This window comes from Barbus barbus (genome assembly GCF_936440315.1).
Source record: "Barbus barbus genome assembly, chromosome: 42".
NCBI lineage: Eukaryota > Metazoa > Chordata > Actinopteri > Cypriniformes > Cyprinidae > Barbus > Barbus barbus.
This window is the reverse complement of record NC_136720.1, coordinates 20,278,564-20,301,063: the sequence shown is the minus strand read 5'-3', so window position 1 is coordinate 20,301,063 and position 22,500 is coordinate 20,278,564. Positions and strand designations below refer to the sequence as shown.

Below are 22,500 nucleotides of genomic sequence, written 5' to 3'. Positions count from 1 at the left end.
GACATTAAAATGGTTACGGACGAGGATCCTATAATATGATGACGCGGCGCTCAGCTGGCCAATCAGATGGCAGCTCGATTATTGTGCGTTATGCACTGCATTCGCATTAGAGCTTGTAAAATGGATTCATATGAACTTTAAACAGATTTATACATCGCGAATAACCTCTCTGGGTCTCAACCCTCCACTTAATTTGAAAAGACTGTCGTGTTGTTTTGCCTCATCCATATTTGCATACAAAGACGAGCTTATTAAAGGGCCACTTCACCCAAAAATGAACGGATGGATGCTGGGCAGAATGACAGCCTCAGTCTTTACTTAATATCCTGATTTTTGGCATAAAAGAAACATCGATCATTTTGACCGATGCCATGTATTTTTGGCTATTGCTACAAATATACCCCAGAGACTTAAGACTGGTTTTGTGGTCCAGGGTCACATTCTGCTTTATATATAAAATGCAGTTTTGGAACAACACAAGGTGAGTAATGATCACAGAATCTTAATTTTGGGGTGAACTGCTCCTTTAAGAGTATTTGTGGGGGATGCTGGGTAATAGTGGCAGGTGCAGGTGCACCATTAGTGATAATGTGTGTGCTGTAATCAAGCATTACCAGATGACAGGCACCTCCGGGATGTATTTATCATCTTCCTGAAGTCGACAACTTCATTACACTGTATATGTAATTTAATACATGGTATGAGCTCTTACCTGTGTGTGTATGCGGTCGATTTGGCTTTTGTGTGTAGCAGGCCCCTAAAGGAGCTGAGAACAATCGCTGCGTTTCAGAGCATTAGACACACACTGATTTGCATACCAGATCTGTCAACAAAGATGCACACACACAAGGTATTTAGTGGCCTCATTATTTCAGGTTGTTATCAGTGTATTTCGGACTCTTCATTCATTACCATCCACAACCAAAAAGCAATGAGTGATCATCATGACAACAGTCACAGGGCTCCTGGCTGTTGCCCTGGCGACTGTCAGGGGACAGAAGGCAGATAGACAGACCGTCCCCATCCCCCCTGCTATTGTACACACACCATATCTAACTATCTGTTATATGTGCCTGAGAGTTTGTGTGTTTTGGAAACAATAAAAGATCAGGTAGGGGTGAGTGGGGTAAGATGTTTGCTTAATCAAAAAAAAAATGGCACAAATTATGTCACAACAATTTGTTTTGAAAGGGCACTTTCTGTAAAGCTGTCTGTGTTTGAGAAGAGCACATTTATTTTATTTTAATTCTTGGATAAAAAAAAAACTTTTTTATGCTTTTTTTGTTTTGTTTTTTGCATTTGTATCCAGGATTTTTTCTGTACAGCTGCCTGTGTTTGAGAAGAGCACAAGCTATTTTATTTTATGCTAGAAAAAAAACTTTTTTATGCATGTCAAAAAATTGTCCATGATATATATATATATATATATATGTGTGCTGCTTGAAAGTTTGTGAACCTCTTGCAGAATTTGTGAAAATGTGAATAATTTTAACAAAATAAGAGAGATCATACAAAATGCATGTTATTTTTATTTAGTGCTGTCCTGACAAAAAAGATGTTTACATATAGTCCACAAGACAAAAAATAGCTGAAATTATTAAAATAACCCCATTCAAAAGTTCGTGAGCCCTTGGTTCTCAATACTGTGTGAGGTTACCTGGATGATCTACGACTGTTGTTTTGTTTTGTGATGGTTCTTCATGAGTCCCTTGTTTGTTCTGAACAGTTCAACTGAGCGCTGTTCTTCAGAAAAATCCTCCAGGTCCTGCAGATGCCTCAGTTTTCCAGCATCTTTTGCATATTTGAACCCTTTCCAGCAGTGATTGTATGATTTTGAGATCCACCTTTTCACACTGAGGATGATTGAGGGACTCAAACACAACAATTAAAAAAGGTTCAAACATTCACTGATGCTCCAGAAGGAAACACGATGCAGTAAGAGCCGGGGGGGTGAAACGTATGCACATGTATCAAGGATTTTATTTTTTATTTTTTCTAAAAACATTTTTATGCATGTCAAAAAAAATTGTATTTGATATATATATATATATATTTGCATATGCCTATCCAGGATTTTATGTATCCAGGATTTTTTTTATTATTATTATTTGAGTTATTTTTTTTAGGCTAAAAACCTTTTTTATGCATGTTAAAATAATTTTTGTCCATGGGTTTCTTTCTTTTTTCCCCCCTTTTTTTATTTTATTTATTTGGCACATGTATACAGGATTTTGCATAGTATTGTTTTGTTTTGTATTGCATTGTATTTGTTTTTACTTAATTTTATTTTTTAACACAAAATGGTAGTGGTGTGGTGACAAACTTTGGGATAAGCTGTTCCAGTGGTGAAAGCAGAAAACATTACCAAATGAAAAGAAAATAAAAAAATCACTGCATTAAAATATTCTAAATATTAAACTCTTTATCCTTGCTGGTTTATGAAATGGTCACCTTTAATGACCATAATTTGTGGTTGATGTAAATGTCTGAATATGTCAGTGTGAATATGAATATGTGTTATAGACAGATTTCTATACATTACAAAATGTAAAAAATAAATATATACAGTATATAAAAAATATTATATTGTATAATATATGTTGAAATATTTAATTTATTAAAATATTCTAAATACTAATATCTTTTTTCTTGCTGGTTAATGAAAAAAGCTCACTTTTAATGATCATAACTTGTGCTTAATGTAAATGTTTGAATATGTCAATATCTGCATATGTGTGTTTCAGACAGACTACTACTTTGAGTACACAGAGTGTGACAGCACAGGCTCCAGATGGAGAGTTGCCATTCCTCACAGACAGGGAAGCTGCTCAGGCCTTCCAGAGCCTGTCAGAGGCACAGACTGCAGTAAGAAAACAACCAAATATACACACTCTTAATGAACATGCATTGCATTACTTCAAATATCAAACCAAGTGGCATTTAATTCAAAGAATTAAATCTATAGAACACACTATAGAAACATTTCCTTGGTTTTATATTTTGATATCAAAAGCAATGACATTTATGCAATTTAAATGCGTATGAATACATCTGAAGGTCTTTGTGTTGTGTCACTATGCAAACACAGTCTGTGATTACTTGTTATACAGCTTTTTCTTGTGAAGCTGGGGAGTTTTTAGAGATGTCATCCCAGCAGTGCACATCATGTGCGGCTGGCTCTTATTCGCTGGGCAGTGGCGTGCGTTTTGACCAGTGGGACTCCATTCCAGCGGGATTCAGCAGTTTGGCCACATACATGGACTCGGGAGGTTCAGGAGACGACTCAATGACCTGCAACAAGTCAGTGCCAAGTTACATACTGAAATAGATATATATATATCCATCTATTCTATTCTCTAAGCTTTTACAGATCTGGATCTACCTGTTAACGTTGTGTTGATTAATTGCAGTTCTTCATGGACACCTCAGGGAACTCTCTTGGAATCCAATCGTGACGACTGCACAGTGTCACTGGTGTATGCAGTGCATCTCATGAAGCAGGGATCCGTCTCCTTTGACTACCAATATGTTGACAGCAACGTCTTCTTCGAGTTCTTTGTGCGTTTTATTTCATACATCTTTCAGGTTTTTTTTCTACAAATGTGTTGAAGTGAAAATATATCTCTAAAAATAATATGTTTGATTTCTGATGCAGATTCAGAATGACCAATGTCAGGAGATGGACCAGACAGGGAGTGAGAAATGGATCAAACTCACCTCTAACGGAGAGTGGAGAACCCATACGGTTAGTGATTTTATTCATATTTAAAGGGACAGTTCACCCAAAATTGAAAATTCACTCTTTATTTACTCACCTTAATGTTGTTCCAAACCTGTATGACTTTCTTTCTTCTGTTGAACACCATAGAAGATATTTTGAAGAATGCTGATAATCAAACAGTTTCGGGAACCCAAACTGTTTAGTTACCAAATATCTTCTTTTGTGTTCCAGGGAAAGGTTTGGACAAATGTGAGAAAATGATCACAGAATATTAATGTTTGAGTGAACTGTCCCTTTAAGGATTTTGCAGTATTGATGTCTAATGCAGCTGTTTTTTGTATGTCACAGGTAAACCTGAAGTCAGGAACTAATATTCTGTACTGGAGAACCACAGGAATGCTCTTGGGTGGGAAACCAGTGAAGCCGGTCCTTTTGAAGAACATCCAGATCGAAGGTGTGAGATTCTGATTAAATCATGTTCACTTTTGTGTCTCGCACCCTTCTTTATGACGAAGTTGCAGTCTGAACTATTTGCGTTGTGATATTTTATGGTCATACCTTTTTTTTTTACGTGTTTTGAGTGCAGGTGTGGCATACACCTCAGAATGTTTTCCATGCAGGCCGGGCACCTTCAGTAAAACCCCAGGCTCTTCCTCATGTGACCTTTGCCACAGGAACACTTACTCTGGAAAGGGAGCCAGTTCGTGTACACCATGCTCTAAAACACAGTACTCCCGTACGAACACACAAAAATCAATCATTCAGATGATTTCTTGCATTCTTTGTTGTGCCAAACAATCTACATATGGCTTGTTGTTATCATTTTAGCAAGAATCCAATACAATCCAGTAACTAAAACACTTTTTCAGTGTGTATAATGTCTCTATTATGACCGTATGTTCGTTTTTCCTGGTCTGTATTTCTAAATTGCCTAAAATGTCTGGGTTTTGCTTTGTTTTCCTATTGTATTCATCTTACTAAAGGTAATGACTGAAAAGTAGTTTGACCAATAGCGAGCAGGCATTGTACATAATCGTCCAATTGGACTCTGACTGTAGTGAGCGTGTCAATAGGAAAACAATGCCAAAATCTGGATATTGTAGGCAATTAAGAAATCCTGGCCGGGAAAAAGAGGACATGATGGTCACCCTAATGTTTCTCTACATGTGTGTGTGTGTTCTAGAGGAGGGATGGTCGCAGTGTAAAGAAAGACCTCCTTGCTCAGAGAAAGACTATTTTCAAATCCACACGGCCTGTGATAGTGACGGCAAGGTAGGGAAAGTATAATGCAGAATGTGTTTTGTTGTAAATTATGTGTGGATAATTTGTTGATTTTTATATGGCTGTATTATTTTAGACCCAGATGCTGTACAGGTGGGTGGAGCCTCAGGTGTGCGTGGAGAATGTGACTGGTGCTGTGACGCTGCCCCCTTCTGGAGAGAAAAAGGACTGTCCGCCCTGCAACCCAGGCTTCTACACGCACAACTCTTCCACCTGTTTACCCTGCCCTCAAGGCACCTATTCTGATGGCACCACAGGTATATAGAAACACATTAACATAGATACATACTCATGCATTATGCAACACTGTTGGTTTACCAGCATTAGTGTGTAACAGAGAAGATTTCTTTTGGCACAGAATGTCAAAGATGCCCGGGAGGAACTGAACCTTCTTTGGGATATGAATACAAGTGGTGGAACATCCTGCCAAGGAATATGAAAACATCTTGTTTTAATGTGGGCAACTCCAAATGTGATGAAATGAATGGTAAGAGAAGTAGAAATGGAAAAACTTAAGTTAAAAAATACATTTAGAAATGTTTATCATAAAAACAAAATTCTGTCTTTATATATATATATAGTTTTAGCAATTTTGTATACTCTCTCTCTCTATTTATATATATATATATATATATACAGTGCCCTCCAAAAGTATTGGAACAGTAAAGACAAAATTGCTCTGTTGGCTGTGGAGTCAAGACATTTACAAATATGATTCAAAGATGAATATGAGACAAAACTACAGAATGTCACATTTTATTATTGGGTGATTCAACACATAGATGTTTTACCAGTTCAGCACTTTTAGAGTTTCATCCCTCTATCTGATGTGAGCATAAGTATTGGAACAGTTGCCTCACAGGTCTTTCTAAGTGATCAGCTGTGTCCTGTTGCATTAATTCTTCAGATATTAAATGCAGGGAATGTGTCGTATCAGTTATATCCATTACTTCTGCATTCTGAATCTTGCATTCGATGATGACACACAAACCAGGATGAAGATGAGGGAGCTGACTTTGAGAGAAAAGTAAGCAATTTGGGTGCTAAAAGAAAAGAGGAAGTCAATTAGAGCTCTAGCAAAAACAAAGGGCATGGAGAAATCAAGAGTTTGGAAACCACCAGCGACACCAACAATGACCTGATCGGCTGAGAAAACAACAGTAGTTGATGACAGACAAATCATAAAAGCTGTGAAAATGAACCCTAAAACACATGTCTCTAAAATCACCAACAACTTCCAGAAAGCTGGGGTGATGCTCTGACAATCTACTGTCCTCAGGAGACTTTGACACAGAATTACAGATGCTACACAGCAAGATGCAACCTCTGACCAGCACCAAAAATAGAAAGGCAAGATTAGAGTTTGCATAAAAGCACAAAGGTGAGCCAGAAGAGTTTTGGAACTGTGTTCATGGACCGATGAGACAAAGATGAACCTTTATCTAAGTGATGGGAAAGCAAAAATGTGGAGAAAAAAAGGGAACTGCAATGATCCTAAGCATACAGCCTCATCTGTAAAGCATGGTGGAGGTGGTGTCATGGCATGGGCATGCATGGATGCCTCTGGAAAAGGCCCTCTCAACTTTACTGATGACTTAATGTATGATGACAGTAGCAGAATGAATTTGGAAGGGTACAAAACCATCTTGCCTATCAATATTCAAGAAAATGCCACCAGATTGATTGGGAAGTGCTTCATATTGCATCAGGACAATGGCCCAAAACACCCTGCCAGTTCAGTCAAGGAATTTATAAGGGCAAAGAAATGGAAAGTCTTAGATTTCCCAAATCAATCTCCAGATTTAAATCCGATTGAACATGAATTTCACCAGCTGGAGAGGAGAGTAAAGGCAGAAACTCCCCAAAACACACAACAATTGGAATTGGCTGCATTAAAGGCTGGAAAAAGCATTTCAAAGGATGAGACCAAGAGTCTGGTGATGTCTATGGGTCACAGACTCACTGCTGTGATTGTGCGCAAGGGCTCTGCAACTAAATAATAGCTTTTAATCTTTTATATCTGCCTTATGTTCAACTGTCCCAATACTTATGCTCACATCAATGAGTGGGATGAACTCTAAAAGTGCTGTTCTTTTTATTTGGTAAAACATGTATGTGTTGAAACGGGTAATGATAAAATGTGACATTCTGTAGTTTTGTCTCATATTCATTTTTTAATCATATTTGCAAATGTCTTGACTCCACAGCCAATGGAGCAATTTTGTCTTTACTGTTCCAATACTTATAGAGGGCACTGTATACTGTATATATATATGCACACAGCATTACAGGCCACTGAAGTAAATGGTCTATGATCCAATGCTCATTTGTTTCTGTAGGTTGGGAAGTGGCTGGCGACCACATTCGTAGCGGAGTGGGCGGCTCAGATAATGATTACCTCATCTTAAATTTACGAGTGCCTGGATTCAAGTGAGTCAGATCTACAATTCCAGTGTTGAAATGTTGGTTGTGCATAGAACATTTACAAGTGGCCTCTCTTTTGTTATCTCTATCAGACTTCCTACTTCTGTGGACGATGCTTCAGCTACTGAGTTCGGCCGAATTACATTTATCTTCGAGACCAACTGCAGTGCAGACTGCGAACTCTATTTTATGATAGTAAGGCAATAATTTAACCAAGACAGTATGTGAAACAGCAGTATGCACCGATAAAGAAAAATGAAGAATGCAGTATTGGTATTGTTATGAAAATTTTATTTCTGAATGTCTTTAGAACATTCAAAACTTATAGTTTTTTAAAAAAATACAAACGGTAAGGAGACATTCTATTTGATCATTTTGCAAGCATTATGGAAATGTTATTTTTAATGTTCTCTGAACATTCCAAAACATGTAGTAGCATTTAAAAACTGTTAGACGAACGGTCAACTAAAACGTTTCAGAAAAAACGGATAATGAACGATGTATAATTAATGATTAGGAATAATAGTCCAGTCATCATAATGACTTAATCTGCAAGTTATTTACTAAATCAATGCGTTTTCGCCATAGGACGTAAACAGGAAGAGCACAAATGTTGTGGAATCATGGGTAGGGAGTAAACCGAGACAAGCGTATACCCACACCATGACCAAAAATGCTTCGGTTTCGTACACATGGGCTTTCCAACGCACCAACAAAGCCTCTGATGTATGTATTCACAACATAAATTAGTCTTAAGTACCTTTTTATCCCTTGGAAAAGTTCTCATCCACAGTTTCTCTCCCAGGTGCGTCAGTATGTAAATGACATCGCAAAGATCTACTCGATCACGGTGACTAATGCGATGGATGGCTCAGCGTCTGGTTGCCACGCCTGTGCTATGATGAGTCAGCAGGACGGCTCTTCCTGTGTCCCCTGTCCTGCTGGACACTTCATCAACAAAGACACCAACCAATGCCAGGAATGCCCGCCCAACACCTTCCTCTCTGGGCATCACATTTATGGCCAGGAAGCCTGTCAGCCCTGCGGTCCTGGAAGCAAGAACAACAAGGTATGAATAAAACAAGAGGTAATGCATGACTATGATGGCTTTTAACACTGTTTAACATGCAAAATGTGTTTTATGTGTGTCCAGGAGCACTCTGTATGCTTTAACGATTGCACATTCTCGCATATGGATCAAAACCGAACGCTGACCTACGACTTGAGTGCCTTGAGTTCAGTGGGGTCAATCATGAATGGGCCTAGTTTCACCTCCAAGGGAACTAAATACTACCACCAGTTTAATATCAGTCTGTGTGGGGCTGAGGTACTCTTATATACATCTTTAGCTGACTAAAAATAGATTGCTTTGATAGAAAATAGAAATAGTTTTCATTATTTCTTAAGATCATCACAAAGTGCATATTTTGTTCTCTCTCGCAGGGGAGGAAGGTGGCGGTGTGCACTGACAATGTGACGGATCTGTCCAGTAAGGACCTGCAAAATGAATCCACGGACCTTAACAATTTCGTCGAGACATTTGTTTGCCAATCGACCATCATCCCTGCAGATGGACGGGGCTTTAGAACATCACTGTCGTCTCAGTCCATCAGCCTGGCTGACACTTTCCTTGGTGAGCTTTTTTTTTTTTAACAGTATTTAACATACACAGCCATTCAGAAGTTTGGGGTCAGTAAGATTTTTTTTTGCATTGAAATACAGAGAATATATGTGAAATTTGGCCACCTCTAATCTACAATAAAGACGTTTTACATGGCACTTTTGTGTTTAGCTCCCTTCAGAATAGAGGTGCTGTAATTTCTTACTCATCTCATTTCCTTCATTCTTCTTACCTTTCTCAGGAGCTTCTGTTCACAAAAATCTGGATGGGGTCACTGTCAGCTCAGACCTCTTCTCTGAGTCTTCATGGAAAGTTCCAGCTATCAACTTCTTCTATCGGTAAATAAAGAAAGATGAACTTGTTTAAAATAGGTAGTTGATGTGTGCAATGATATTTCATTTATAATACAAGTATTTTTTTCACCTCAGCTCTCCACAGCCCACAGCATCCTGTCTGAACGGCCGTAGCACAGTCGTGACTCTGCGTTGCGATACTGAGAAGAGTACACGTGGAGAGCTCACTGTGCCAAGGTTCATGTCTTTCTATACTTATTATCTGTATTTGTTCACAAACGTATGTATTTTAGGACCAAGTTAACATATTAAATACGTTTGACGCATTGCATTTTTTATTAAAATGTGCATAGCTGAGTATCTCAGTAAATGGAGAAAAACAATCTTTATGGATAAGTTATTTTTTAATAAAACAGATGGGACGTGTAACAAAAATTAGCATTTTTCAAATTTGCATCATTTGCATTCTTTGTATATGGTGAATTATCATCGAAGCTCAACAGCTGAAGTATTACCCATGAGTGAAACACCGTTATTAATATAAATGCTAATACTAATAGCATTCAAATGTTTGCAGGCCAGCTGCAAATATGCAATGAATATTCAATGTTTTTAGATTTGCATTTACACTTTTTCTGTGTGTGAAATGAGAAATGTTGATTTTGCGAGCGAGTTGGGTTCGAAATGCACTGAAATGAACCGTTCTGCTACAAATGCCTTCCACAAAAATTGTTGGACTGATTACGTACATTTACAATTTTAATTGCTTGAAGGAAAGACTGTTGTGGTGCTGTTAATCAGGGAAAATCACTTTTTAATTGTGTATTTGTGTGTTTAGCAAGTGCCCAGCAGGTACATGTAATGGCTGCGAGTTTCATTTCCTCTGGGAGAGCTCTAGTGCTTGTCCTCTCTGCACTGAAACCGACTACCATTCGATAGAAGGAGCGTGCAAAGGAGGAGTGCAGGTATACATCTCTTTCCACAAATGCATCTAGTACAATTTCTTTGGCATCGTTCTGATTAATCATGTATCCTTCTCTTAACAGGACACCCTCTATGTGTGGAACGAACCAAAATTTTGCACCAAAGGGGTACCGCTCCCGAACAAGACCTCTGCGCACTGTGAGGTGGTCACCCTATGGGTGAAGTCCGGAATTGGGGGCGGAGCCTTCATGGCTGTCCTCTTGGTTTCTCTCACATGTTATTTCTGGAAAAAGAACAAAAGGTAACAAGCTGTCAGTGGAAGTTCAGCTTGAGATGCAAAAAGTGCTCTTTGATTTTTGACCTCTTTTCTTTTTTTGCACAGGCTTGAATATAAATACTCCAGACTAGTGATGTCGGCCAATAAGGACTGTGAGTTGCCAGCAGCGGACAGCTGTGCATTAGCAGAGGGAGAAGGGGAGGAGAATGAGGACGATGTTGTTTACACAAATACTCCTTCGTTACTGGGTAAACTGAAAGCTATCGCGAGCAAGGTGAGTTAATTATTGTGAGCTTGATGCCATTACAAAATTATTTGTTAATATGTTCAATTTATATAAATTGAAGTAAATAAGGTACTTATGGATATAGCTAGTGGACATAAATGGATATCATATGATCATTTATTATTAATAAATTAGCTTGCCACAAACAGTAATATTATATAATAAAAATAAGTTAATATTTTTCATTAAAACAAATGCAAATTCGTTCACCCATTATATAGTAGTATATGCACAATTAAAGGTTTGGGGATTTTATTTTAAAGAAATTGAACGGACATATTAAATTAATCAAAAGTCACAGTAAAGATATTTATTTCAAATAAATCATGGTCTCTACCAAAATATTAAGCAGCACAACTGTTCAGCATTGATAGTAAAAATAAATGTTCTTGAGCACCAAATCAAATATTAGAATGATTTCTGAAGGATCACGCGACATTGAAGACTGGAGTGATGATGCTTAAAAATTCAGCTTTGCATCACAGCTATAAATAGATTCAAATAGAAAACAGTTATTTACTGTATTTATCAAATAAATGCAGACTTGAACTTCTTTCAAAAACATCAAAAAATCTTACCAACCCCAAATTTTTGAATGGTTGTGTATAGTGCAGAAATGGCTTTTTCTTAAAACAGAAACAGCTTTTGCAGAGTTGAGATCATGAGAAAGTAAAAAAAACAAGACATTAAAAAATAATGCACGGCCTCTAAGGCTCCCGTAATTACTTGGAGATGAGACAAACATGTTTTCTGTAGTAATCACCAACTATGCTACAGATGCTTATTGAGCTTAAGTAAAATTAATTTTGTATAGTTTTTTGTTTTCATCTGATGTTTTATTTACCTTTGCTTGGCTGCAGGCAGACGGAGCCAACAGCGAGTCAGTACAGCTGAAGTCTTCTCAGTCAGAAAGATGGGTTTGGGGATAACTGGAAAAAAGAGGGCCGCTACTGACAGAGAGAAAGAGACAAACACTCACGGAGTGTTTTGACACTCCTTCTTCAGTAACTCAATATTTCCAGCTGTCCCCCGTCAAATGTCTGAGAACATATACTCAGAACGTATAGGGTCTCAATACAATGTGTTGTGAGTCAAAAAGCAGGAAATCTCTCTAGGTAAAATAAAATGAGCCCCATAAAGTAACTGTATCACATATATACTGCTAAAACATGTCAAAAGTTACAAAGCATTGCTTTCTGAAACACATCACAATATACTAAGCATACACCCACGATCTCACCCACAGACACAGGGGCATCAGAGACACATTTGCATTATGGTGTGTGTGAACAATTGAACCACTATACTGAAAAATGAGCCTAAAAACTGTATGTTTGCTGGTATGTGTATATAAGAATGTTTCAATTTTAAGGTATATTTTTCCTGCTTCTAGCATTCGTACAATTATGTCTAGTGGGTGGCCAAGAGATGGAGACAGAGTCTTACCGCTACACTTTAGTTTGATCTCAATGCCAAACATCACACAGCAGACCTAAAAGAGAGAAGAGAGGCCCTTCCTTTATGTATTACAGAGAACCGTCCTCTCTCCACATCTCTCCTCTCAGGAGAACAAGAGACAATACCGTTTTCTACTTTGTATTTTGTATTGTGTATTTCGAGCTGTATAAAGTTATGTTGAAATGTTTTGTTTTACTCCCTGATTCTGTTTATGCTTTAATAAACTTGAAGAGCGCTTTAAACATGGAGCAAGTGTGTTAAGCATACAGAAAAACACAAGAGACCAGGAACATTCTGCTAACATTTGCTTTGTAAAAACATTATTTCTGAATCTTCTCTGAACATTCAAAATTTCCAGTTTGAACCTTTTTTTAAACATTAAGGGAACATTCCATTTGACATTTTTCCAAACATTATCAGAATGTTAAGTTTGAATGTTCTAAATGCGGTGTAATACTTGGCCCGTTTACACTAGTGCGTTTTCGTTTTAACTTTTGTTACGGTTACGCCTATCGTTTACACTACTCCGGCGTTTTCAAATTCGAAAACAGAGACTTTTGAAAACGCTGCAGACTCGGTTTCAGTGTAAACGGACCAAAACGGAGACTTTTGAAAACGCTGCAGACTCTGTTTTAGTGTAAACGGACCAAAACGGAGACTTTTGAAAACGTTTTAAAACGAAAACGCACTAGTGTAAACGGGACCTTAAAAAAAAGTTCTGAGAATATTTCTTGTTCGCTGAACAGCTTTTCACTAAAAGATACTTCATACAAAGTAAATGTCTAGTCTTTTTAAAGTCAACGACTTTACAAAAATGCTAAATATTGTAACACATGTAAACACAAGATTTATTCCTTGGCTACAAAAAATAAAAATAAAAACGATGACTCCTAAATGTACAAGAAAGGGACCAATTATCTGAATATCCCATGGTGTGAGATCTACTAAACAGCCAATAGACAAATTAAGTTTGCACTCACTAATATTAAAATAAAAACTACATAAAACTGGGCACTAATATGCATTAACTTAACATGTCTGCACAATGTATTTCCTAAAAATCATTATTTTTATTCAGCTTGCCAGTGCTTAACTGTACTGTATGCTGAAATATGAATATTGCATCTTTTACCTAGTTTTTGGAGGCAGATATTTTGTAATATTCATGTCAGGCAAGAACAAGTTATTTAAAACATTTTAAATTTTTATTTAAAATTATACGTTGGTTAAACAGTAATGCAGATGTCACTTGGTAATAAATTATCCTGATAATTCAATACTTTGTAAGGATGCAACTATTTAACCTGTGGATCAAAATATACCTATAGCACTCACAAACTGAGTAGGAATGTATTTTAGGAAAATGACAGGAGCGACAAACCGTTCGTAGAGGTTATGGCTTATAAGTTAACTCTCATTGCACGCTTTCAGGTGTCATTGCATGATACTGTTTGTTTTCAAGAGAGGCCGTTGTAAGGTCTTTCTCCCCCTCTATTTCCTAACCTCTATATCCGGCATCCTTTGATCTCATCTCCCTCTCTTCCCTGACGGTAGGCGGAGTAGGACAGCTTCGTTTGCCTCCCAGCAGTACAGATGCACTTTGAAAAGATCAGCGAGCGAGAAAACAAAGAGAGTAGACAGAGACCAGCAGATGACAAAGCCCCAGAGCGAGCAGATGACTAGCCCAGACTCTCTCATACATGGAACATATAAACACATTCATACTTCTAACAAATGAAAGCAGGGGAGAATGGGGTAAATTGTGATTTTTCAAATATGAAATTGACAGAAATACCTTAAAAATAATTAGAATATTTGAAGCTTAAAATTAGAAAATAATTTGTGTATATTTATATAATTTATTTATAAAATATTTTACATTTTATATAACAATATATAATAAAAACAATTAGAGTTTCTTTCTGAATATCTGATAATCTGACAATAACAATTGCGTTTTTTGGTAGATTAAGGAGGTGACACATCTTACCCCACTCTCCCTAACACTTAAGTCATCAGATAAAGGATTGTTTGTGTTCAATTGTACAGTACATTTATGTGAATGTGAAATATATATACAGCATGCGATTGATATATTACATCAGCAAAGGGAACTGCGTCTACATGTACACAAGTGTCCAATAAAGAAATAGTGAATGTATCCTTTTACGAGCGTTGCAGATCTTCAAAATCCAATTTTAGATCATGTGTGCATTTTTTTTTCAGTTCATAGCTAACGGACTATTACCAAAACTGATTGGCCTAACGGCTGCAAACATCCATAATTGCTTCTCACAATGCATTCCCTTCATTAGTTTTAATCTTACAGTTGCTGTTAAACCTGAGGCCAAAAAAAAAGAAAAATTTGCCACTCAGCAGCCGAGCAAAAATATCTACAGTCTGTTCTATTAAATCTTATAGACTCAAAAAAAAAATCAGCTTCATTTTCACTGGTAATAGTTTGTGATGGCATGAAGCGGGGCTTGAAATAATACATAAGGTGTTCAGAAAGTTTTTGTTGTGTAACACTGGATTTCCTCTAGGCATCATACTTCTTTCCCGCCCTGTGGATTTGCTGGTACAGGGTCATGGAGAATGCCATCCCGAGCAGCTGCAGAATAGAGAAAATGACATCAGCGTGGGTGTGCATCAAACAGGATGTGATATCATTGGAGGAAAAGCTGTTTTCCAACACATTCCAGGATGAGTGTAATTGTAATGTTTGTACCTGTAAGACCAGCACACACATCGCGATGGTTCCGAGCAAATGTTTGTTGTCATTCAGCCATTCCTCAACCTTCTCATAGCAACCCTGAGAGTGAGAAAGAAGAAGTGTGGAATAACATTATGAGTAATGCTGGGGAGGCTATTTTGAAATTGTTTATAAATTCAGAAACTTTACAATGCGCACCACATTCAGAATTTAAAGTAGCTATACTATAGTCGCACTTTATCATCTAAAGTGACATAAAACATAACATCTTTTAAGTACTTAGCAACAGTATAAGCAATTAGCTAACTACATTAAAGCTATTTAAGCAGAAAATATAGTTACATTATTAAACTGTTACATTATATCACAGAAATATTTATGTCTATATATCTCAATTAGGACGACTTGGCCCAGTAAATTTCTAAATTACTTCTAAACTACTAACGCTAACTAACAAAAAGAGAAAAATCTCATCAACTACAATACAAAACTACAATACTAATTTTGTATTAACTACTGTTTGTATTTGCTGTACTATGTACATAATAAAATATTTATAAATCAAGGCATGTTTCCAAATTAAACGTATCAAAATTACTAATAATTTTTTATTTATATGCACCAATAAACTGCAATATTTACCTACACAAACAAATCTACTGAAACTACTGAAAATCTGCTTGATTGCTGAAAATGAATCTAGCTGGTCTGAATTTTTGCAATGCAATGTAATGTAATGTAATATAATATAATATAATATAATATAATTACACCAAAGAAACTATTCATAATACAATAAAAAATTAAATAAATAAAAGTAAAGAAAATATTAAAATAAAATACAATTTAAATTAGAGACTATTTAAATAAAATAAAATATTAATAAAATACTATACAAATCAGAGAAACTATTACTAACTATTAAAATTTACATTTGAGGAACTATTAAAATCAAATAATAAAAATCAAATAAGATTTACAATAGAGTAAAAATAAAATAAAATACTAAAATAAAATAAAATAAAATACCCAGCCGTACCTGTGACCAGAACACATTAGTGGTGTTGCGACCGCACTCTCTGTAATGTTCCTGGCAGCATCTGTCTGGAACTGTTTTCTCCTGCAGGGCATCATGCCAGTCTGTATGCCCAGTTACACCACAACACTGCCACTGAGAGACAGAGTGAATATTCAGATTCATCATTCACACACCGAGTAAAGAAAATGTCTGCAGACGCCTGCATATTGTTCAATACTGGAGGGCTTCATGAGTTATCTTCGATAATTCTGTGGAGAGCAGCAGCGGATAAGTTGTGGGCCAATTAACTAGCTGAACTCACAGTGACCCACCATTACTGTTACTGGTGACCGTATATCACACCTGCACTCATCTACACACACCTCAGCTTGGATAATGTTCCAGGCGTTGCGGAGGCCGATGTTATTGTCCGTGTTGTAGAGCCTCAGGCCGTCTTTCAGATCCTGCTTAGCGTTTTCGCTCACCTGCAGAAAAGTTTAAAGTCACATGAAGTATTTGCAGTCGATTTTTGGAAATGAAGAAAACTTTAAGAATACTGAGAGAGTAAACCAGAAGAGCAGGTGTGTGGGCTGTTGTTGTCAGGATTTGAGTGGGTAATGTAAGTCTGTGCGTGGTGGGTGGTTAGCTCTGTGTTTGTGTGTGTATAATAGATAGATTGAGGGGGTGTGTGTGATGCTTGTTGTTCATACTGTACCTTGTCCGTGTACACGAAGAAAAGGATGAGCATAATCAGCTCTGCCAGCAGAATAATCAACAGAACAATGAAGAACTACAAGAAAAAAAGACAGTAAAGTAAGTAAACTATTTATATCCAACAATACTGACTTTAAAAAAATGTGCCCCTCCCTCAGTCAATCAATCAATCAATACATACATAAAAATAATAAAATAAAATAAAAACAACCAAGTGTTGCCCAAAGGCTGACAGAGACTAGGAATGTTTTTGCACTATGCATGACAATGGAAGCTGTCTGAATGTGGAGATGAGGATGCTTTTGTTTCTCACTCGCAGCATCTGAGCTGCGCAGCCTTTCTCTGCACTCCTACACTCTCATCAATGCAGCGCTACGAAAACCCCTGGAGTTGTACGGCGTATTGTGAATCCTTTACATCAGGCACACACTGGTCTGCCAACTAGTTGACTCTTATGTACATTACAACTAGTGTAAGTGCTTTATTATATAGACACACCCATTTACATCTTTACATATAGAAATTTACATTAAATGTATGAAAAAACAGCTTGTTTAATTGCTTTTAACTATATGTTTAAAGGAATGGTTCACCCAAAAATGAAAATTGTGTCATCATTTACTCACCCTCAAGTAGTTCCAAACCTGTATTAATTTCTTTGTTCTGCTGAACACAAAGGAAGATATTTTGAAGAAAGTTTGTAACCAGGCTGTTTTGGTGCACCATTGAATTCCATAGTAGGAACAAAAATACTATGGAAGTCAATGGTGCCCCAGAGCTGCTCTGTTTCCACCATTCTTCAGAATATCTTCCTTTGTGTTCAGCAGATCAAAGACATTCATACAGGTTTGGAACTACTTGAGGGTGAGTAAATGATGACACAATTTTCATTTTTGGGTGAACTATCCCTTAAAGTTTTTTGTAGTTTAATTTTGGAAGACAACCAGAGAGGATTGTATTAAAATATAACATGCATAATTCAGAAAGAATATGAAAATGTGAAAATCTCAAAACCAGACAATCCAGGATTACACTAACCCAGGTTTAAAATAACCCTGGATTACCAATACATTCCTTATCCAGTGTGCGCTGTGAGAGTTTAGGCGTTGACTTACACTCAGCAACAGGCACTTGCTCTCCTTGATGGCACCGAGGCAACCAAGAAAACCCGTTACCATGACGACGGAGCCCATGGTAATGACCAGATTGGCGGCTGAGAGCGAGGGAAAGGAGGGGGAGAAGGTGGCAAAACTGCCCTGAGAAACGGACAGCCATATGCCCACACCTAACAACCCGCAGCCCGACAACTGAGGAGAGACAGACAGCAGAGAGCGTTTCACGTTAATAAACACACAGAAACTTATTCATTATGGATCAAACATGCATAAACAATTGGTTCGACAGTGTTTCTTCAGGCTTTTACGTGTGTCCCAAAGTGTAAAACTGACTCTTCGGTTTCATTCACTGAAGTCAGTAGGTCTCAGGAGGACCTGAGAGGCACTTTCTGAACTCAAGTTCACTTAAGGTAAGGTATACTTACTGTTTCAGGACTGAGGTGGGTATGTGTGCGCATGCCTGGCCAACAAAACGATTCCTATGTCAGCTCTCCCTGCTGTGAGAGCAATATAAATGCTAATGGGACTGCAATAAAGGTTGTTGTTGAGTACTGATGTGTGAATTTTGCGTGTGTCTATAGATCGTAGGAGAGTAGAAGGTGTGCTTGTTGGGGAGAAACTCTTGTAATTTCATGCTCAGGTAACCGAAATGTAAAAGTATTCCAGTCTGCTAAAGGTCAGGCAAAAGGAGAAAGTTTGCAAACACACCTGTACCAGCTCCAAACAGAAAACCAGAATATGCTGTATTTATGGCACAATGGAACGTGTAGTTGCATAATTATTTTTTTTTTTCATTTTGATAGAACAGATCAAAGTTGACAGGAAACAAATTGGGAGAGAGAGAGGGGGGACGGGATTAACATGCTGCCACAAGGCTACCTGCGCCGAAATAATTTTATACAATAAATGTCAAAATGTTTTCATTGTTTTATCCCAATTTACCATGTAGAGTCAACTATACTGTAAGTAAGCCTTTTGTGGGTTGATTTAGAAGTTCACATTTGTATATAACACTTCAGAGCAAGACAAAGTTATTTTTACACCCTGACTCAAGAGTAAAGTGAATGGATGGATGTTTAAATTGGCCGATACGATTAACTGGTAATTATTTCCATGTTATGGCTGATGACCAATAAATATTTGATGTTACTATTATGCAAGAGATCAGTTTGTCTGGATTGACATGAAGAAACTGAGACAGACTAAATACAGAATAACTGTGGCAACTTCTCCGAGATGCTTCAAGAAACCTGCAAAGCTACAGTACTGTTAATATATATATACAGTATATTTATTTATATACTATATTTAAAAAAATATTATAAAAATAAATAAATAATAAAAAAATAAAAAAATAACCTGAGCAACAATCCAAACGAGGTACACACAAGAGTCCGAAACGGAGAGACAAGGGTAAATCCAGGATACAAGGGCGGGAAACAGGAAACGAGACTATAAACAAAACAAACTAAACTTAGACTTACAAAACACAGAATGGCTCGGTAAGGCAGCTAACACTAGGAGAGTGTTACACGCAGAACCAGACTCAGAGCTAGACATACACACAGAAGGCTCGGTAAAGCAGCTAGCACTAGGAGAGTGTTATACACAAAACAACGCATCGCAAGTAACGAGAGTTACGTAATCTGATTACTTTTTTCAAGTAACTAGTAAAGTAATGCATTACTTTTTAATTTAGAAGGAAATATCTGAATTACTTTTTCAAATAAGTAATGCCAGTTACTTTGTTTCTCATGTATTGACTGACAGCTCTGGTGTTGCCATGTTGAGAGAAATCAGGAATAAGTGCAGAGGTGCTATGTGAACATGATCTTACTGTAGTTCTAGACTAAATATGAACATGTATTTACTCATCTCACCTGCATAAAACAGATTCAGTATTCAACAACAGTCAAATACAAACTCAGAATATGATTCAAACCTGCAATAATTAAGTGTTAAATAAGAGGAATATCATTTATGTATTTAATGCCATTTTATTAAAGGGGTCATATGACGTTGCTAAAAAGAACATTATTTGGTGTATTTGGTGTAATGCAATGTGCTTATGTGGTTTAAGGTTAAGGTTAAACATTATTTTCTACATACTGTACATTATTGTTGCTCCTCTATGCTCTGCCTTTCTGAAACACGTTGATTTTTACAAAGCTCATTGTTCTGAGAAGCGAGGCGTGCTCTGATTGGCCAGCTATCCAGTGCGTTGTGATTGGCCGAATACCTCAAGCGTGAGACGGAAATGTTACGCCCCCTACAGTTTTGTGATGCTGTGTCCCGGCGCGACGACACAAAACCAACAAAACCCATTATAAACTAGGCATTTATTGCAATCAGTGTGGACATAATTACTGATTATAATGACTTATACTGTCTTTTTACGTGTCACGTTGCATCATGCCGTGTAAACATTACCATGTCTGCATTTGTGATTGGAGAAACGACATACAACAAGCGCTACTCTACACTGCTCAAAACTCACGTTTGAATAGTCAGTGCCAAATTCTTTAAATAAGAAAACTTACTTACTGTGAATTGCCCCACTTTATAGAAAGCCTTTGTGCACAGCTGGCAGCTACTTCCAGGTTCAGGAAATAGTCCTCCGTAAAATGCGCTGCACACACTCTAATATTTGGGTTGAACTGTTCTGGAACAGTGTTGTAAATACAACTTAACCACTGATTTCTAGTTGTGTCCTCTTTTGGAAGTCCAAATAAAGTACTTTCGCTTTCGCAATGAAACACAGCATCTCCAGGACATGGCGCCAGTGGCAGCAATAATTCTCCAGCGAGAATAATAGTTCCCCCTTCTTTCTTTGCGTATACATTTGGGCGTTGTTTCGCAAATCTTCCCACACCGTGACGTAGACATGTGGGGGCGTGTTTGAATGAGCCGTATTAGGAGGGAGTGGTCCAGTTTTAACTTTATAAACAATATCTCTTTGTTTTTGAGACTTTAAGTCTTTGCAACTTCAGGGATCTTATGTATGCACAAACAGCTTGTAACACTCCAAAGAGAAAGGAAAACTTGAAATCGCATCATATGACCCCTTTAACCAATGTCTTTGCTACTGACCTTCGATGATCCAATTCAATCATACTAAGCAAAAATTACACATTTGTGTTTCATTGTTGTTATTGCTGAATATTGTTGAACTTTCTTCTCCTGCATCATATTCTTCATGCGATTTGTATGATCTGCGCCCTCTACTGTACAGACTTGAATTTACATTTCCTTCAGGCTGAGGTGTATTCATTTCACTTTTGTTGTGAAAGGGCTTTTACATTTGTAAAAGAAGAACTTTGTTATAATAAAAACAAACAAGCCCTGCCCAGATTTAAAAAGTAACTCAAAAGTAATGCATTACTTTCCATAAAAAGTAACTAAGTAACGTAATTAGTTTTTTTTTTGTAAGTAAAGCAATATTGCAATGCATTACAATATTGCTTTTAAAAGTATTACTTTTAAATTACTTTTAAAAGTAACTTTCCCCAACACTGCATATATATACAGTGCCCTCTATAAGTATTGGAACAGTAAAGACAAAATTGCTCTGTTGGCTGTGGAGTCAAGACATTTGCAAACATGATTCAAAGATGAATATGAGACAAAACTACAGAATGTCACATTTTATTATTGGGTGATTCAACACATGTTTTACCAAATAAAAAGAACAGCACTTTTAGAGTTCATCCCACTCATTGATGTGAGCATAAGTATTGGGACAGTTGAACATATGGCAGATATAAAAGATTAAAAGCTATTATTTAGTTGCAGATCCCTAGCGCACAATCACAGCAGTGAGTCTGTGACCCATAGACATCACCAGACTCTTGGTCTCATCCTTTGAAATGCTTTTTCCAGCCTTTAATGCAGCCAATTCCAATTGTTGCTTGTTTTGGGGAGTTTCTGCCTTTACTCTCCTCTTCAGCTGGTGAAATTCATGTTCAATCGGATTTAAATCTGGAGATTAATTTGGGCAATGAAAGACTTTCCATTTCTTTGCCCTTATAAATTCCTTGACTGAACTGGCAGGGTGTTTTGGGTCATTGTCCTGATGCAATATGAAGCACTTCCCAATGAATCTGGTGGCATTTTCTTGAATATTGATAGGCAAGATGGTTTTGTACCCTTCCAAATTCATTCTGCTACTGTCATCATACATTAAGTCATCAGTAAAGTTGAGAGGGCCTGTTCCAGAGGCAGCCATGCATGCCCATGCCATGACACCACCTCCACCATGCTTTACAGATGAGGCTGTATGCTTGGGATCATTGCAGTTCCCTTTTTTTCTCCACATTTTTGCTTTCCCATCACTTAGATAAAGGTTCATCTTTGTCTCATCAGTCCATAAACACAGTTCCAAAACTCTTCTGGCTCACCTTTGTGCTTTTTTGCAAACTCTAATCTTGCCTTTCTATTTTTGGTTCTGGTCAGAAGTTTGCATCTTGCTGTGTAGCATCTGTAATTCTGTGTCAAAGTCTCCTGAGGACAGTAGATTGTCAGAGCATCAGCCCAGCTTTCTGGAAGATGTTGGTGATTTTACAGACACGTCTTTTAGGATTCATCTTCACAGCTTTTATGATTTGTCTGTCATCAACTACTGTTGTTTTCTCAGCCGATCAGGTCGTTGTTGGTTG

General features: G+C 37.3%; 2 protein-coding genes across 3 annotated transcripts in view; one reads left to right on the top strand and one right to left on the bottom strand.

Moving 5' to 3' along the window:
• LOC306861335 (endosome/lysosome-associated apoptosis and autophagy regulator family member 2-like) overlaps positions 1-12,525 on the top strand; it is a 13,053-nt gene extending 528 nt beyond the window's left edge. Inside the window, exons 2-22 of the mRNA XM_079403545.1 lie at positions 2,745-2,865; positions 3,111-3,300; positions 3,411-3,558; positions 3,656-3,745; positions 4,070-4,175; positions 4,308-4,457; positions 4,905-4,993; positions 5,079-5,259; positions 5,361-5,489; positions 7,342-7,432; positions 7,519-7,621; positions 8,015-8,152; positions 8,232-8,495; positions 8,580-8,753; positions 8,870-9,059; positions 9,289-9,385; positions 9,476-9,577; positions 10,179-10,305; positions 10,387-10,565; positions 10,647-10,815; positions 11,688-12,525. Coding sequence (XP_079259671.1) covers positions 2,745-2,865; positions 3,111-3,300; positions 3,411-3,558; positions 3,656-3,745; positions 4,070-4,175; positions 4,308-4,457; positions 4,905-4,993; positions 5,079-5,259; positions 5,361-5,489; positions 7,342-7,432; positions 7,519-7,621; positions 8,015-8,152; positions 8,232-8,495; positions 8,580-8,753; positions 8,870-9,059; positions 9,289-9,385; positions 9,476-9,577; positions 10,179-10,305; positions 10,387-10,565; positions 10,647-10,815; positions 11,688-11,756 — 2,907 coding nt within the window. The 3' untranslated portion in view covers positions 11,757-12,525. The remainder of the gene's footprint in view (positions 1-2,744; positions 2,866-3,110; positions 3,301-3,410; positions 3,559-3,655; positions 3,746-4,069; positions 4,176-4,307; positions 4,458-4,904; positions 4,994-5,078; positions 5,260-5,360; positions 5,490-7,341; positions 7,433-7,518; positions 7,622-8,014; positions 8,153-8,231; positions 8,496-8,579; positions 8,754-8,869; positions 9,060-9,288; positions 9,386-9,475; positions 9,578-10,178; positions 10,306-10,386; positions 10,566-10,646; positions 10,816-11,687) is intronic.
• Positions 12,526-14,256: 1,731 nt separating this feature from the next.
• LOC306861341 (tetraspanin-9-like) overlaps positions 14,257-22,500 on the bottom strand; it is a gene marked incomplete at its 5' end in the record, with an annotated part of 25,435 nt that continues 17,191 nt past the window's right edge. The window contains 6 exons of one of the 2 annotated variants that reach the window (XM_079403553.1): positions 14,257-14,896; positions 15,014-15,097; positions 16,038-16,169; positions 16,400-16,501; positions 16,732-16,806; positions 17,846-18,037. In XM_079403553.1, coding sequence (XP_079259679.1) covers positions 14,825-14,896; positions 15,014-15,097; positions 16,038-16,169; positions 16,400-16,501; positions 16,732-16,806; positions 17,846-18,037 — 657 coding nt within the window. In that variant the 3' untranslated portion in view covers positions 14,257-14,824. The remainder of the gene's footprint in view (positions 14,897-15,013; positions 15,098-16,037; positions 16,170-16,399; positions 16,502-16,731; positions 16,807-17,845; positions 18,038-22,500) is intronic. The other variant, XM_079403552.1, reaches the window with a different exon arrangement.